The sequence below is a fragment of the Hypomesus transpacificus genome, chromosome 25, assembly GCF_021917145.1.
Source record: "Hypomesus transpacificus isolate Combined female chromosome 25, fHypTra1, whole genome shotgun sequence".
NCBI classification, from domain to species: domain Eukaryota; kingdom Metazoa; phylum Chordata; class Actinopteri; order Osmeriformes; family Osmeridae; genus Hypomesus; species Hypomesus transpacificus.
This window is the reverse complement of record NC_061084.1, coordinates 5,284,504-5,299,343: the sequence shown is the minus strand read 5'-3', so window position 1 is coordinate 5,299,343 and position 14,840 is coordinate 5,284,504. Positions and strand designations below refer to the sequence as shown.

The 14,840-nt window shown below is 45.6% G+C and overlaps 1 protein-coding gene and 1 non-coding gene across 4 annotated transcripts; both read left to right on the top strand.

Annotated features, from left to right (window-relative positions):
• The first annotated feature begins 371 nt into the window (after window positions 1-371).
• Window positions 372-463, top strand: trnar-ucu. Its single transcript is given in 2 exon segments — window positions 372-408; window positions 428-463. It is a non-coding gene; the product is annotated as a tRNA-Arg (tRNA).
• Window positions 464-1,052: 589 nt separating this feature from the next.
• LOC124487037 (oxysterol-binding protein 1-like) lies at window positions 1,053-14,614 on the top strand. Of its 3 annotated transcripts, none has more exons than XM_047049044.1 (17): window positions 1,053-1,356; window positions 2,304-2,457; window positions 2,755-2,963; window positions 3,235-3,403; window positions 3,713-3,824; window positions 5,528-5,711; window positions 5,868-5,982; window positions 8,248-8,305; window positions 8,453-8,611; window positions 9,094-9,339; window positions 9,717-9,837; window positions 10,270-10,373; window positions 10,485-10,580; window positions 10,802-10,989; window positions 11,277-11,512; window positions 11,664-11,702; window positions 11,903-14,614. In XM_047049044.1, the coding sequence occupies exons 2-17, from the start codon at window positions 2,321-2,323 to the stop codon at window positions 12,043-12,045; spliced, it is 2,316 nt and encodes a 771-aa protein (XP_046905000.1). In that variant the 5' UTR covers window positions 1,053-1,356; window positions 2,304-2,320; the 3' UTR covers window positions 12,046-14,614. The 3 variants fall into 3 exon arrangements, with proteins under 3 accessions (XP_046905000.1, XP_046904999.1, XP_046905001.1); XM_047049043.1 differs by having other exon boundaries at window positions 2,299-2,457; XM_047049045.1 differs by lacking the exon at window positions 11,664-11,702 and having other exon boundaries at window positions 2,299-2,457.
• Window positions 14,615-14,840: the final 226 nt, after the last annotated feature.

The window sequence follows — 14,840 nt, the reverse complement described above, 5'->3', positions numbered from 1 at the left end:
TCACCAATCTATTCTGTTCTGTAACAACAAAGGATGTTATGAGAATGAACCACGTCCATCCAGATAGTAACCCCCAAAGTCCCTCCAGTTCAGAAATGGAAAGTGTAGATGGGAAGTGTGGATGAAAGTGGAAGTCACTATAATGAAATACAATAGCTTAGACAAAATGAGATTTCGAAAGTTTCAGGTTCGACTCAAATATAAGCCTGGAACCAAAATGGTTGTCACCTAATACAGTGAATAAGTACCAATAGTAAGTACCCTGCCCTACCTTTGTAAATATGTTTCCACGGTTCGCTCCTATGAATGAAGACGTCATAACATCTCTCTTAACAGCTATAAAAGATCCGTTCCCGCCCAGTGCAACAGGTGGCTCCGTGGCGCAATGGATAGCGCATTGGACTTCTAGGCTGGCATTAGCAATGCAATTCAAAGGTTGTGGGTTCGAGTCCCACCGGAGTCGCATTTTTATTTTGAAAATGTACATTCTTAATTAACTTCATCTTTCAAGTAGTTTAATATCAGTCCATTTGATTGAAAACTACAAACACAAAAATGTATATATCTCGCGCGTCAAACAATTATTGTTCGAAATGTATTGAACGTCAGTTTACCCCCATCTAGTGGATGTACTGCCCGAAGACTAATCAATGTTTAGTTTCATTACAGTAAGCACGATAGGTTTTTAAAACACGCTTTGTCTCAACAAACTTAATCTGAAATCATAAAATATCACGTTGGACCTTAAGTTTGCCATACAGAACACATATATCTAGCAAGCAAGTTTATTACACAAGAAACCATGGAAGTGTACAGGCCATAACATTTGTATTCAATTTGATGTTCATTCTGTTATTCTCATTACTGTACCGCATCTGAGTAACTTATATTTGAGCTGTCTGTTTCTGTTGTCTTGTCATGTGGGATGTCTTCAAATAATTATAAAAAAGCGAGAACTAGTCTGTACTTCAATATTTCAATCTAGCACCTCCAGACCGACTATTTCGAGCAAAAATGACATCAGGAGGAACTCATTGCTCCTCCAGACTTCTTGGAGGAAGTAGAAGAGTGTGGCACCGGGTGTTAACCTACGGGCTAACGTTAGTCTAGTTAGATGTAGCTAGCTAGCCTGTAGATGTATTTCGAAATTAAGGCAATATGAGGCTTTAAAACAATATTTAGCACTTTTGGTGTACATTTCTGTATGCAAATCTAGTTAGCTATTTTGGTTTGAGTTCAATGCATACGTTACACTTTAGCGTTTAGCCAGCTTGTTTGTTAGCATATGGGTGTCAAAGTTAGCCGTGACTTCACCGGGTGTCTGGTTGCCTGATCTCACATTTCGGACACGTCAAGGTAAACATAGTTAGCTTGCTAGCTTTCCTAGCATTTGGCTATGTATAGTACGGCCTTAGTGTCTGTTTGTCAGAGTACATAGAAGGATAACCATTCTTTTCCAAATATTTTTACTGTGCTGTGACATTAAGTAGACAGATAATTTTAAGTGAACACTGTTGTCGACTGAGCGACCTACCTTTCCTATCTTTCTAAAGAGGAAAGGTCATTGCCCACATTTACCGAGGCTAGTTGCGCTAGCTATTCTAAGCAATGGAGAGTCAAGTATAACGCCCGCATCTAGCGATCATGGTAGTAGGTAACTATTAGCTAGGGAACGTATACTGTACCATACAATCAGACATCATCCCTTCCCACCCCCCTTAATTTTGGCGTTGTTTGACTTTAGCTACATTGTTGCAAATATATCAGTAGTATCAGTTCATACATTCTGTAGTGGTATTTTTTTTAAGCATTGCGAGGATATTAATTGTAAGTTAAGTAAATTATGTAGGTTGTTTGTATTTCACCTAACATCTGACTGTTAAGACTATGTTTCTCTATTCTGTTAACTAGCCACTTAACATCGTAATTCATAAGTTACATAGTTTATTAATTTAAATCTTACTTGTTTTGTAAACTATTTAGCTTGCATGAAACTACCTTACCTATACGTATTTGACTTGCTGTGCAGGCTTATGAATAATGGCTAGCTAGTTGGAGCAATTAGCTATCAACTGGTCTTGATTATTGCCTTTAGATTTTTTGTGGTGCAACACTAAGGTTTGCCCTTTGATCTTTGCTTAAAGTCAACATTACCAAATGATTGCCTCTATCACTGACAATATATCAGTGGCTTGCGTTGCTAATGACAATACATTTTGAGGGTACATGCACAATCCAATAGCTGCATATGCAAGTCAGTTTATTGATACAAATTCTGTCTTTGTCACCCAATCCTAGTACAGTGATTAGGGGGGCAGTGATGTCGGAGCCAAAGACCCCCACTCCAACCCCAGCTGGTGACACATACAAAGGCTGGGTGTTTAAATGGACTAATTACATCAAGGGATACCAGCGGCGGTGGTTTGTCCTGAGCAATGGCTTGTTGTCGTACTACAGGTATGATTTAAAAATGTCAAATGACCGTAATACAACATTATAATAACACATTATCACCACAGTATAATGTATTGTGTGGAATATGCATTGTATATGCCTGTCAAATGTTTGGGATCGAACACATTTTGAACCAATGCTTCATTAGTATCCACCATGGTTCGCAGTCGTGTTGGCAAGCCGCATCATCTCTTTAAGTAAATAAAACTGTCACCATCAAATGACCACCTGTGGAGGGGGGGGGGAGTCCAGTCATCAGTAGCTCCATACTGAACAAGCGCTGGTCTCCGATCCCACCAGGACCCAAGCGGAGATGGGCCACACGTGTCGGGGCACCATCAACCTGGCCACGGCAACCATTGCCGTGGACGACGCCTGCAACTTCGTCATCTCCAACGGCGGGGCGCAGACGTACCACCTGAAGGCGAGCTGTGAGGTGGAACGCCAGCGCTGGATCACCGCCCTGGAGCTGGCCAAGGCCAAGGCTGCACGCATGCAGGCCGAGTCTGGTAGGAGATCCTGGGGGGATGAGAGAGGGAGCTGGAAGGATCAAGACTGGGTCTAGTTTATTGTTCATGTAAATAGCAGTTGCAAGTTATGCTCTTAAGGCAACTTTTGGTATACCGTATTTGAAGTTTGACATTGGCATTCATCTTCACATGCTCTTGAAGTATGGACTGCAAGTTCTCCACTTAGATCAGCGATCGAAGAGCTGCCAGTGTGAAATGCGAAGCGCCGTCTAACCCAAGCCTTTTCCCAAACCTCCGCCCCCTCCTTCAGACGACTCGGGGGATGACTTCTCCCCGTCCTCCGGCTCGGCACCGCCGGGGCAGAGCGGGGGGGCGCAGAGCTCCGAGGTCCAGTCCACCCTCCGGACACTGGGCAGCAAGGTGGAAGATCTGAGCACGTGCAACGACCTCATCTCCAAACATGGCTCCGCCCTCCAGAGGTCAGTCTGAAGTCGAACGCTCTGAGCAGAGGTGGGACAGATGATGAGTAGCGTCTTTACCCAGACATATTTTCAATGCAAGGAAATGTAATTTCAATATGCCAGTATATGCAGGCCGTTCCTTAGCAGTAACCACTATAATACTGTTGGAACTGTCCACTTCTAGTTGTTGTTTATCTTGTAGTATGCTTGAATCGTATGGCAAGGTAACAAACTGACAACTGCATAGGTTGTGTAATCAGTGCTAGGATTGGTCGGGCACTTGCCGGTTTCAGAGGTCCTCGTGTTGATTGGCTGTCTGCCCTCCAGGTCTTTGTCTGAGCTGGATAGCCTGCGTCTGACAGGAGAGGCGGGGGATAAGATCCGCCAGGTGACCGAGAGAGCCACGCTGTTCCGCATCACCTCCAACGCCATGATCAACGTGAGTGTGACCCCCCCACACACACACACACACACACACAGCACCGTTTTAGTAACCCTTGACAAGACCGCCTGGGACAGGAGCGAACGTTTGTTGCTCCAAGTACAAGTCAGCTTGGCTGTTTCCACGGCTATCAAGTGTCATTCTTGTATCATGTATCGGTGTAACGTTCCCAGTAATTCCCTCTCCCCGAAGACGGGGGTTTCCAGAGTTATTGAGTTATCGACGATGTTTCGGTAACGTTTCTCACCGCGGGTTCCTTTCAAGTTCAAGTCTTTTATTGTCAGGTACACAGAACAACACAAGGTTAGACTGGGCACTGAAATTCTTAAGACAAGACAACGCAAGCACCTGGCATAACATAACATATAAGTACACGGAACACAATTTACATCAATGCTGAGCTTAAATAAGTGAAACTTCCTACATATACAGATAGCAATAAATATCGACTATACTAACACTAATACTAAAACTTCCTAAATTACAGATAACAATAGATAGTACACTATACTAACCCTAAATGCACAAGAAACCTGTTCCAACCCTATAACCTATTCTAACCTAAGTGGAGTACAGTACAATAGTGCAATGTCAATGACCATACAGGAGCCTGTTGGCGAGGTACAGTGAGGTACAGTAGTGCAAGTTACTGATAGAGCAACCACTAGCTGAAAGTGACAGTGTATAAGTGACTAGTGTGCAGAAAAACAATGTCCATATCAGTGTCCATTCAGAAGCCTGATGGCCCTTGGGTAGAAACTGTTGTCCAGTCTGCGTGTGCGCGACCGGATGCTGCGGTAACGCCTGCCAGAAGGCAACGGGGTAAAGAGACTGAAGGATGGGTGGGAACAGTCTCTTAGAATCCTGCCGGATTTCCTTAGGCAACGTGTGTTGTAGGTGTCCTGTAGGGCTGGGAGCTTCCTGCCGATGATGAACTCAGCAGAACGGACCACACTTCGCAGGGCCTTGCGGTCCCGGTCTGTGCAGCTCCCATACCACACTGTGATACAACCAGTCAGAATGCTCTCTATAGTGCATCTGTAAAAGTTAGTGAGGATGACTGAGTCCATACCAAACTTCTTCAGTGTCCTCAGGAAGAAGAAGCGCTTACGGGCCGCTTTGACCACCTTGTCCGTGTGAACAGACCAGGTGAGGTCATTGCTGATGTTCACCCGAGGAACTTGAAGCAGCTGACCTTCTCCACTTCCGATCCATTGATGAGTAGGGGTGCATGCTCCTCCTCCTGCCGCCTCCTATAGTCCACAATCATCTCCTTGGTCTTGCTGATGTTAAGAGAGAGGTTATTGTCCTGACACCATGATGTCAGGGTGTCAACCTCCTCTCTGTAGGCTGACTCGTCACTGTCAGAGATGAGGCCCACGATGGTTGTGTCGTCAGCAAACTTGACAAGGAGGTTGGAGCTGCGCGTTGCCGCACAGTCGTGGGTGAACAAGGAGAACAGGAGAGGGCTGAGCACACAGCCCTGGGGGGTGCCTGTGTTGGTGATCAGAACGGATGAGGTGCGGTCACCGATTCTCACCACCTGTGGCCCCCCCGTCAGGAAGTGGAAGATCCACTTGCAGAGGGAGGTGCTTAGTCCCAGGTCCACAAGCTTGGAGACCAGTCTGGAGGGGATGATGGTGTTGAATGCAGAGCTGTAGTCAATGAACAGCATCCTCACATATGTATTCCTCCCTCAGGCGTGCCGAGACTTCCTGGCCCTGGCTCAGGGCCACAGCAAGCGCTGGCAGAAGGCTCTGCAGGCGGAGAGGGACCAGAGGGTGAGGCTGGAGGAGACCCTGGAGCAGCTGGCCAAGCAGCACAACAACCTGGAGAGAGCCTTCCGGGGAGCCTCGCAGGTCAACCCCTCCGCGGACAGCAAGGGTGAGAGACCCCAGGAGGGCGACCTGACTTCTCATCACTGACTTCACGGAGGGCATTCAGTCAAGGCAGTAGTATCAGTGGATGCTGGCCTCATGCAGGGCAGTGGTTCAAAAGCTAACGCAGCCGATTCATGTCTGTGTTCTCCTGCCTTCCCAGGTTCGGTCTCGGGCAAGGGAGAGGGGAGCGATGAGGACGATGACAACGAGTTTTTCGACGCCATGGAGGAGGCTCCAGAGTTTATCACCGTGCCTGCAGATCCTCATTTCCACAAGTACGTGGACCGCTACCAGTACAGCCCTGTGTAGACCACCACCAGTACAGCCCTGTGTAGACCACCACCAGTACAGCCCTGTGTAGACCACCACCAGTACAGCCCTTTGTAGACCACTACCAGTACAGCCCTGTGTAGACCACTACCAGTACAGCCCTGTGTAGACCACTACCAGTACAGCCCTGTGTAGACCACTACCAGTACAGCCCATAAAATATATAATTGGTTCTTATGTTCAATAAATGTAATATTACTAACTATCCCCCAACATATCCTCTATATGATGATCATATCTGATCTTAATGTCCTTTCTAAATTGATTTTGATCTTTCAATCTAGGTTTACTGTTCTCTATGCTCTTATTTACTTACAAGCAGCCTAGCATCAGATTCAATACAACATGTCATTGTTCTTGTTAATCCATCTTTGGCTTTGTACTTTATGACAGTCAGATTGGGAGTAGATTGGGATCATCTTGAATACAAACTTTGATCATATTTCGTAATCATATCATAAAGTTTATAGCACTTACCCAAGTGTAGAATAAGATAGAAAAAATTACTTATTTACTATCAGACTACATGATAAAAAAATGTATATATACCCGCCAAAAAATTAATTCCTAATTGTGCAAGTAATGTAATTCCAAGCCACTTAATGTTAGCGATAGGGGTCGTTAATTTGTATCGGTGTCAATACAATTTTCGAGACTGCTTACCGATCCGAGTCTTTATCGATACACTATCAATACTTTTCTGGGGTGAGCTTAAGCTAACCACTATCTAAATGAATGAATTTGGCAAATGTTAAACACAAATCAGCACCCACACAACCCACGACGCTCTTTATGTAAACAAGATTACTGAACAACATTAAGAACAACTGAAGTAAAACAGATATCAAATAGAACAAGAGGAACGTGTTGCTCTCAGGAGGAGGCTGGATAAAAGGAGCACATATTGGCACAATGGATCCTGGCTCTGGCTAAATCTACATTTGTCCACTACAGATGTACTATCCACAACACGGATGAGTAGGATAATGACTGTGATTGGTTGTTTGACAAAAAGTGACATTGACAAGCTGCCATTGTTCAAGACTTTATGAAAAGTTCACGTTTCAACAAAAGGCACCTGATCTAGCTAAATGACCAGCTAACCAAACCCAAACCTTCCTTATCTCATCCCTATTTTGTTCTGTCTCTGTTATTGTTTAACAAGATGTTTAAGCAGCCCACAGAGCCATGCTCCTGGTGACTATGTTTTAAATGATCAGCAGTGAGGGGGGGGAGGCTAGTCTTTACTCACACTCCGACTGTGCTTGTTAAAAAGAAATCTGGTTCGCTCACGCATACAATTTTAGGGGCATATGCGAGTGGAAAAGTTGCACTGTAGAGCCCTGGCTATTATTATTGAGGCTTATTACTGCCACGATTGATATTTGCTACGAAGTTGGGGTGCGCTCACTATGCATACGTTGGGTGGAGGAGGAGGATTGTCCGGCAGCTGGTTGGCACCGTTGCTTCTCAAAGACTAATACATTTTACCTTTGCACAATGTTGAAGTGGAGTCAGGTGGCTGAGCGGTTAGGGAATTGGGCTAGAAATCTGAAGGTTACCAGTTCGATTCCCGGCTGCGCCTAATGGAGGTTGTGTCCTTGGGCAAGGCATTCACCCTACTTGCCTCGGGGGAATGTCCCTGTACTTACTGTAAGTCGCTTTGGATAAGAGCGTCTGCTAAATGACTAAATGTTGAGGTGCTTATTCATTGCAGTAGTATTCCCGCCCCGCCCCCTTACAAAAAAAAAAATCTTCAAACAAGTTGCTTCGTCCTTAACTTTGGCTGTATTAAAATGCAGTCAAGCCTTTGACTGTTTAGTACGTTCAGCCATCGTAGCTAGCAACAAAATGAGAAATAAAGCGAAGTAGGGCATGAGCCAATTAAATTCTTCTTTCAGTTTGAAGGCGTTTGGCAGGCCATTCTATTGAATTTAGTAATTTCATTAGACAATCGATGTATGTTTGTGCATCAGTGATTAGATTTAAATGACATGACTTGAGACAAGTTACATAATATTAGCCTACCTAGTCTCGATAGCGGTATCGATAAGCTCGGAACTTATTGATCTTCGGGTTTTGAGAAATTTGGAACCGGGTCCTTAGAGAACCGGGTATCGATCCCCATCCCTACTTAATGTCATTTCAGTCATGGTTATTTATCGGACATCCTGTCCTGAATCTCATGTTTTTCTCTGTTTTTCCTTCAGGAGGTCGAGTAGTAACGTCAGTGGTTTCAACAGTGAAATGTGCTCTGATGATCAGTCTGTAAGTGGACCGTTCAACCTCCTCTCTTCTGTTCAAATTCAACGAGTAGATATCTACTGTACATCAACATCTTTGCATTGGGATATACCAAATACAGTCTTTCACAATCATAGCAACCGTCTCTCGTCCCTATTCATTGGTTGACAGCTTGACGAGCAGCCGCTGGCGATCAATCAGGAGTCTCAGGAGCTGGAGCCAGTGAGGAAAAGGCGGACCCGAATCCCCGACAAGCCTAATTACTCTCTGAACCTGTGGAGCATCATGAAGAACTGCATCGGCAAGGAGCTGTCCAAGATCCCCATGCCTGTCAGTACCACACGCTTCTCTCCTCAACATCACACGCTCTGCCAGGGAACCAGCCCCGCACACAGCCGCGAGAGGGACCCCGTTAGCACGTCTCATTGTTTGATTCATTTTCATTGAACCTTTTATTGAACCAGGCAAGTCGTTAAGAACACATTGCAATTCACAATGGCCGTCTGGTGAGTGGCGAAAGTCACTGGAGGGGAAAGGGAAGAAGGGCTGCCGGTGAAAATCCAAAGCAAGGATTCTAAGAGCAGGAACAGGAGAACCCAGAGTAGAGGACGTACCCGCATGAAAGCAGAAGTGTAACATGTAACGTCAGGGAAAACATAAAAAAAAAAAAAAAAACTGCAGACACTTCCCTCCCTACATTTAGATCTGATGTGATTGAAAGGGGATCATGTCTTAAATCTGATGGTATCAGGCCCCCCCCCCCCCCCGCCGCCTCTCACCCCCACTCATATCGTTTCTCCCTCCCCCCGCAGGTGAACTTCAACGAGCCCATCTCCATGCTCCAGCGCCTGTCCGAGGACCTGGAGTACTACGAGCTGCTGGACAAGGCGGCCAAGTGCCAGAGCTCCCTGGAGCAGCTGTGCTACGTGGCGGCCTTCTCCGTGTCCTCCTACTCAACCACGGTGCACCGCACCGGCAAGCCCTTCAACCCCCTGCTGGGCGAGACGTACGAGCTGGACCGCCGGAGAGAGAGCGGCTACCGCTCGCTGTGTGAGCAGGTGAGGCGGAGGGGAGACGGGGAGACGAGGTCACCGCCTCCCGTTGGGAATCCGCAAAGTGGCTTGAATTGAATGGAGAGGGGAGGGTATCGAGATGGGCACAGCGAGCTATCGCCTTCTGACCGAGGGAATGAGGCGGGGCAATCCGATAAAATGTGTATTGTGGAAAATAAGATTAGTCCCACGCGAGGTATTAAAGCTTCAAATCCCATGATCGGACAGGAGTGCTCCAAACCTTAATCACGCCTTCCATGAGGGCAGACTAGCCGTGGCATTCAGGGATTCTCTCCCTGGTCAGTAGGAGGTTATTCTGTGTTCATCTGAGATGTGGGGTTGCGGTTGTTGAGGGATTTTTTTTGGTTCGTTCTCCCTTCCAGGTGAGTCATCATCCCCCGGCGGCGGCGCATCATGTGATCTCCGACCGAGGCTGGATCCTGAGGCAGGAGATTGCTGTCGCCAGCAAGTTCAGGGGCAAATACCTGTCAATCATGCCATTAGGTGAGCGAGAGAGAAAGAGCGGGGCTGCATACTTATCAATCGTGGCTTTAGTGTCATATTGGGTAGGAAGGGTTTTCATCGCTTTCAGCCTTTAGGTTGAATAAGGATGGGATTTATACTCGTTAATCATGGCTTAAGTGTCATGTTGGGCAGGGAGGGGGTGGGATTTATAGCTTTCAGCCTTAAGGTTGAAAAAGGATGGGATTTATACCCGTCAATCAAAGCTTTCATGGAAAAGGGGCGGGGTTTAGAGCTTTACGGGATGGACATGTTAGGTATAGATGGTAATGAGATTTTTATGCTGTTTGTTGAGAAAAGTGTATTTTTATTTTATTTGAATGAATTTTTTATACAGTTTTAAGGGAGAATTGTCCACATATTGGGGGAGGAATCATGATTAGGTTCAGGATTTTGAGATTCTTCTTTGTATAGGAACCATCCATGCCATCTTTGAGAAGGGCAATAATCACTACACCTGGAAAAAAGTGACCACCACGGTCCACAACATCATAGTGGGCAAACTGTGGATCGACCAGGTATGACAAACCCTTTCCGATTAAAACTCAATCAATGAAGAAATGTATCATGCCAAAAATGTAGGTATTTATCATGAACGAAAGTTTTTGTTTTTGTCTTTTCACTGTTAGTCGGGAGAGATAGATGTGGTGAACCACACCACAGGGGACCGCTGCCACCTCAAGTTCGCCCCTTACAGCTACTTCTCCAGAGACGTGGCCAGAAAGGTAGGAGACACAGACGCCATCTTGGAAACACCGACCCGAACAGGAGCTGTTCTGGTGTGGATGGATGTTTAACATCCATTTAAGAAATTCCCCCACCCCACCTCCTTCTACCTTCTGTTCGCTCACACTTTCACTCTCCTCTCTCTCTCTCTCTGTCTCTGTCTCTCTGTCTCTCTGTCTCTCTCTCTCTCTGTCTCCACCCTCCCCCCCCCGCCATGCAGGTGACTGGTGTGGTGACGGACAAGGATGGCAAGGCCCACTATGTGCTGTCTGGGACCTGGGATGAGAAGTTGGAGTTCTCCAGGGTGATGCAGAGCAGCAAGGGAGGAGAGAACGGCACAGAAGGCAAACAGAAGACGGTCTACCAGACCCTCAAAGCCAGGGAGCTGTGGAAGAAGAACACATTGCCGTGAGTACCGACTATATGGGTGTGTGTGTCTCCTCTCTGACAGGGCGGTTTGAGTTAGCGTCTCCCTCGCACCTCTTTGTCAACTTTCTAGTTCTCATGTGATCACGTGTGAGGTTTAATCATCGTGTCGGTGGGCCACGTTTGACTTGAGTGGCATGTCATTCGAAGATGCCTTCCTATTTTTGGGCACCAAAGGGCCAAGCTGCTGGTCCAATTTTCTAACGGAGAGGCCCAAACTCTCGACACTGTTGGGGCTCACTGGCGTTGTCCTCCTTGTCGTCCTGCAGTGAGGCGGCGGAGACCATGTACTTCTTCACCTCTCTGGCATTGACCCTGAACGAGATGGAGGAGGGCGTGGCCCCTACCGACAGCCGCCGGCGCCCCGACCAGCGGCTGATGGAGGCGGGGCGGTGGGAGGAGGCCAACGCCGAGAAGCAGAGGCTGGAGGAGAAGCAGCGCGGCGTCCGCCGAGAGAGGGAGCGCGAGGCGGCCAGCCAGCGCACTGCCAGCCAATCGGAAGAGGGTAAGCCGGAGACCGCTTTGCATGCCGTCGCTCTCTTTCGAGTCCTCTTGTTTTTTTGTTTTTTTTCGGTCTTGTTTCATTAGTAAGAGTTGAATTGAAGGGAGGAACCCAAAAACGACTTTTGTGTGTGACCCCTTTTCTCTCCCAAAAGCCATCGATGAGGACTCTTTTACTGACTCCTCTCAGAAAAGCAAGTATTCCTCTTTTGCCTTTCGCTCTTCCTCTTCCTCTTTTCTTCTATTTCTTTCCACATTCACTTTTCTGTGGCCTCACTGGGTTCTTGTGTGCAACTTCTTTTAGCTGAGCACTCACTATTCTGTCTCCTTCTCCTTAAAACACACCATTCAATTGTTCTCAGAAGTACTAAAGCTAGTTTTGTTGCATCATCAGGCACTCACCAGGACAACTACAAGGCCTTGTGGTTCGAGCACTGTGAAGACCCCACCACCGGTGAACCCACTCACATCTATAAGGGAGGCTACTGGGAGGCCAAGGAGGGCAGCAGCTGGGATGACTGCCCCCAGATCTACTGACCTCACCCTGCTTAGACTGGACAGGTGCCCCAGACCAAAGCTGGCTTCGTCGAAATGCTTTTCACACCCCACCTACCCCCCCCAAACGCTGATGGTTGGCTCTCTGTTCTAAGAGATCTCAAGGATGGAGGCTGTGCAGTCCAGTCTGGTCCCATTTGGGGGGGGGGGATCAGGGAATCCTCCCGGTTCTATTTCGGTCCCTAGCCCGCCCTCCTCTCTCTTTGCGCCATATTGGAACGGGGCCCCTGGGAAAAATGCAAGGTAAGACAGTTGAAGCTTTTCCTATCAGAAGAGCTGAATGAAGCTGACGCCACTCCGATCGCATACAGACAAAGGGACCAGAGACCAAAATGGAACAGGGCCCGGCGCTCTCAGTAACAGTCATCCCTTCCCTCCCTCACGCCCTCTCTCTCGGTGAAGAGAAGAGGAGGGGGCGGTCGACCCTCCTTCCCATACACCATGTTGTGCCGATAGCGCTTTCTCCACCCGTGAGACATACTGTAGTGTCCTCTCCTCATCCACAGTCTTGCTTCTAGGCCACACCCATTCTTCTTTTAAAGGGGGTGAACTCTGGCTGATATATAGTTAATATAGTAAATGTTATTAAAAAAAACACTGACCGGTGGCCTTCAAAAAATCGTGAGAGGTTCTTTTTTCTTCTTTATTTCCTCCAGATTTTTATTTTCTCTCAATTAGTGTCTTTAACTAATGATCTGAAGGATCCAGTGTTTTGTGAGCGTGTTTGCGTGTACGAGGGCATATCTGTTCTTCCGCCTGAGGCTTTATGAATCACAAGGAAGTACTGCCACCATTACACACCTGCTATCACACAAATCAAGCAGGGGCCTAGAATACTGTATCTGTTTCATTTTTGTCACTGTTTTCAACATAGCTATTGGTTTGCAAACCAGGGCCTTGATTTAGTTTTGTGTAGTCTATGCTCATGGAAATTCTACGATGGTGCAATTAACTTTTAGATATATTTTATTTGTTGTGCTTTTGTAGTGAAACATAGTTTCAAGATGGCCTCTCATTTTAGTTGGTTCCCAAACATCACAAACAGACAGATCGTACCAAACTCACAAAATGGAAGTTGGGGGGGAGGTAATCAAACCCATTGAACGTAAAGCTGGAATTCAGACCATCACAATGCCTACCCCTTTGTTCCTATGCTGATACTGGACATATCTGAATCAAATTCAATATGTAATATTCAGCCCATGAGAGAATAAATAGCATAACCTGTTTCTGCCAAGTTAGGAACAATGGCGTAGGCTGTTGTGTTTGGGTTTGAAGATGGCAGTCTACCTTACACTGTACTTTTTGAGGGTAAAAGCTCAAATGATTGTGCCGTAAAGCGAACGTGGTTTGATGACCGAAAATGTGATACAGAAAATAGTGATACCGATTCATTTGCAGAAGAAAATATCCATTTAGATAGACTTGGTGGTCTGACAAGTTCGTACATATGCAAGTGTGTGTTTTGACACCAAAAAATTATGGAATTTACTGTGTGAGTGACTTGAATAACAATTTTGTTTGTAAGTGTACTTAAAATGAAGAATAAGAAGCAAAGAATTAAGCATTGTTGAAAATAACTATGATTTTATAAATGTATAGAAAATGGTATTATAATAGTGATAATAATTGTAAGATAGATTTTCCCCCTCATTAAACCCTGCTGAAAAGAACTGCTCAGACCAGTGTTTGGTCTGCTGACTGTCTAGGCTGGTTAAACTGGTTATGTGGCTAGTTCATCAGCTTGACCAGTGTAGCCATTTGGAGTTACCCTGACATTTTTACCAGCTAAACCCTCGTAATGAACAGTAAATCGATCACTCATATGCACACCTACATACACTGTGCATATTGGGTCCGTTTGTAAGCCATGCTACAGTATTATCATGTACAATAGGCAATGGGATACTGTCTACTAAAGGTAGCTTTAATGTAAAAATGGGGAACACCATTAGGCTACCAAGATGTGAAATGTTGTACTTTGGTTATGGTGTGAATCACCATTCTATGGGCCACCTAATAACTTCACAGTTAAAAGGAGTACCGAAGTACAGTTTTGAAGATGGAGTACAGTCTTCAAAACGGGTGGACGAAAAGCACTAGAACACAACCAACAGTATGAAATGGTTTTAAGCTGGTCACTAGCATCACCAACTTAACTGGTCTTCGCAGTTTTTCTTTTTAGCTGGGATTTTTCAACATAAAAAGAATGTCGTAATTCTCGTATAAAGGGAGACTCCTTTCCAAACTAATCACTGTGTTGCCAGGCACTTGACAGAATATTGTTATGTATTTTGTCTTCAGAAAATGTCTAAATACATATACTGGTATGTCAAACAGTTGCTGTAACAAGTGTTTTTCATACTCTTGTACTCATTTTTATTTCCAATGTTTTTCACTGTTATTAATTGGATAACAAAAATAAAATGTGGTTGCCAAATCAGTTCTTTAGATAGAAAACAAAACAGATTTTGCTTGTTTAGTACAAGCTGTGCAACATTAATGGAGAATCCTTTAAGATGTTGAAAATGAAATAAACAACAAAACAAATGCCTCGTGGTTACAGTCTGAATGCTTATTGGTTACGCTGCTCCATGTAGTTTAGATGCCACCCCCCACAATGCGCTGTCGTCTTCCGTCCTTTCAACAAACAAATTAATCGTTTCCACATTTAGTTTCAATGATTTGTGACAAATATAATACATTGTAAATGAATGGATTATTACATCTCGCACCCAGTTAATTGGTCATTCATAAAATAATTACGTGGGTTTTTA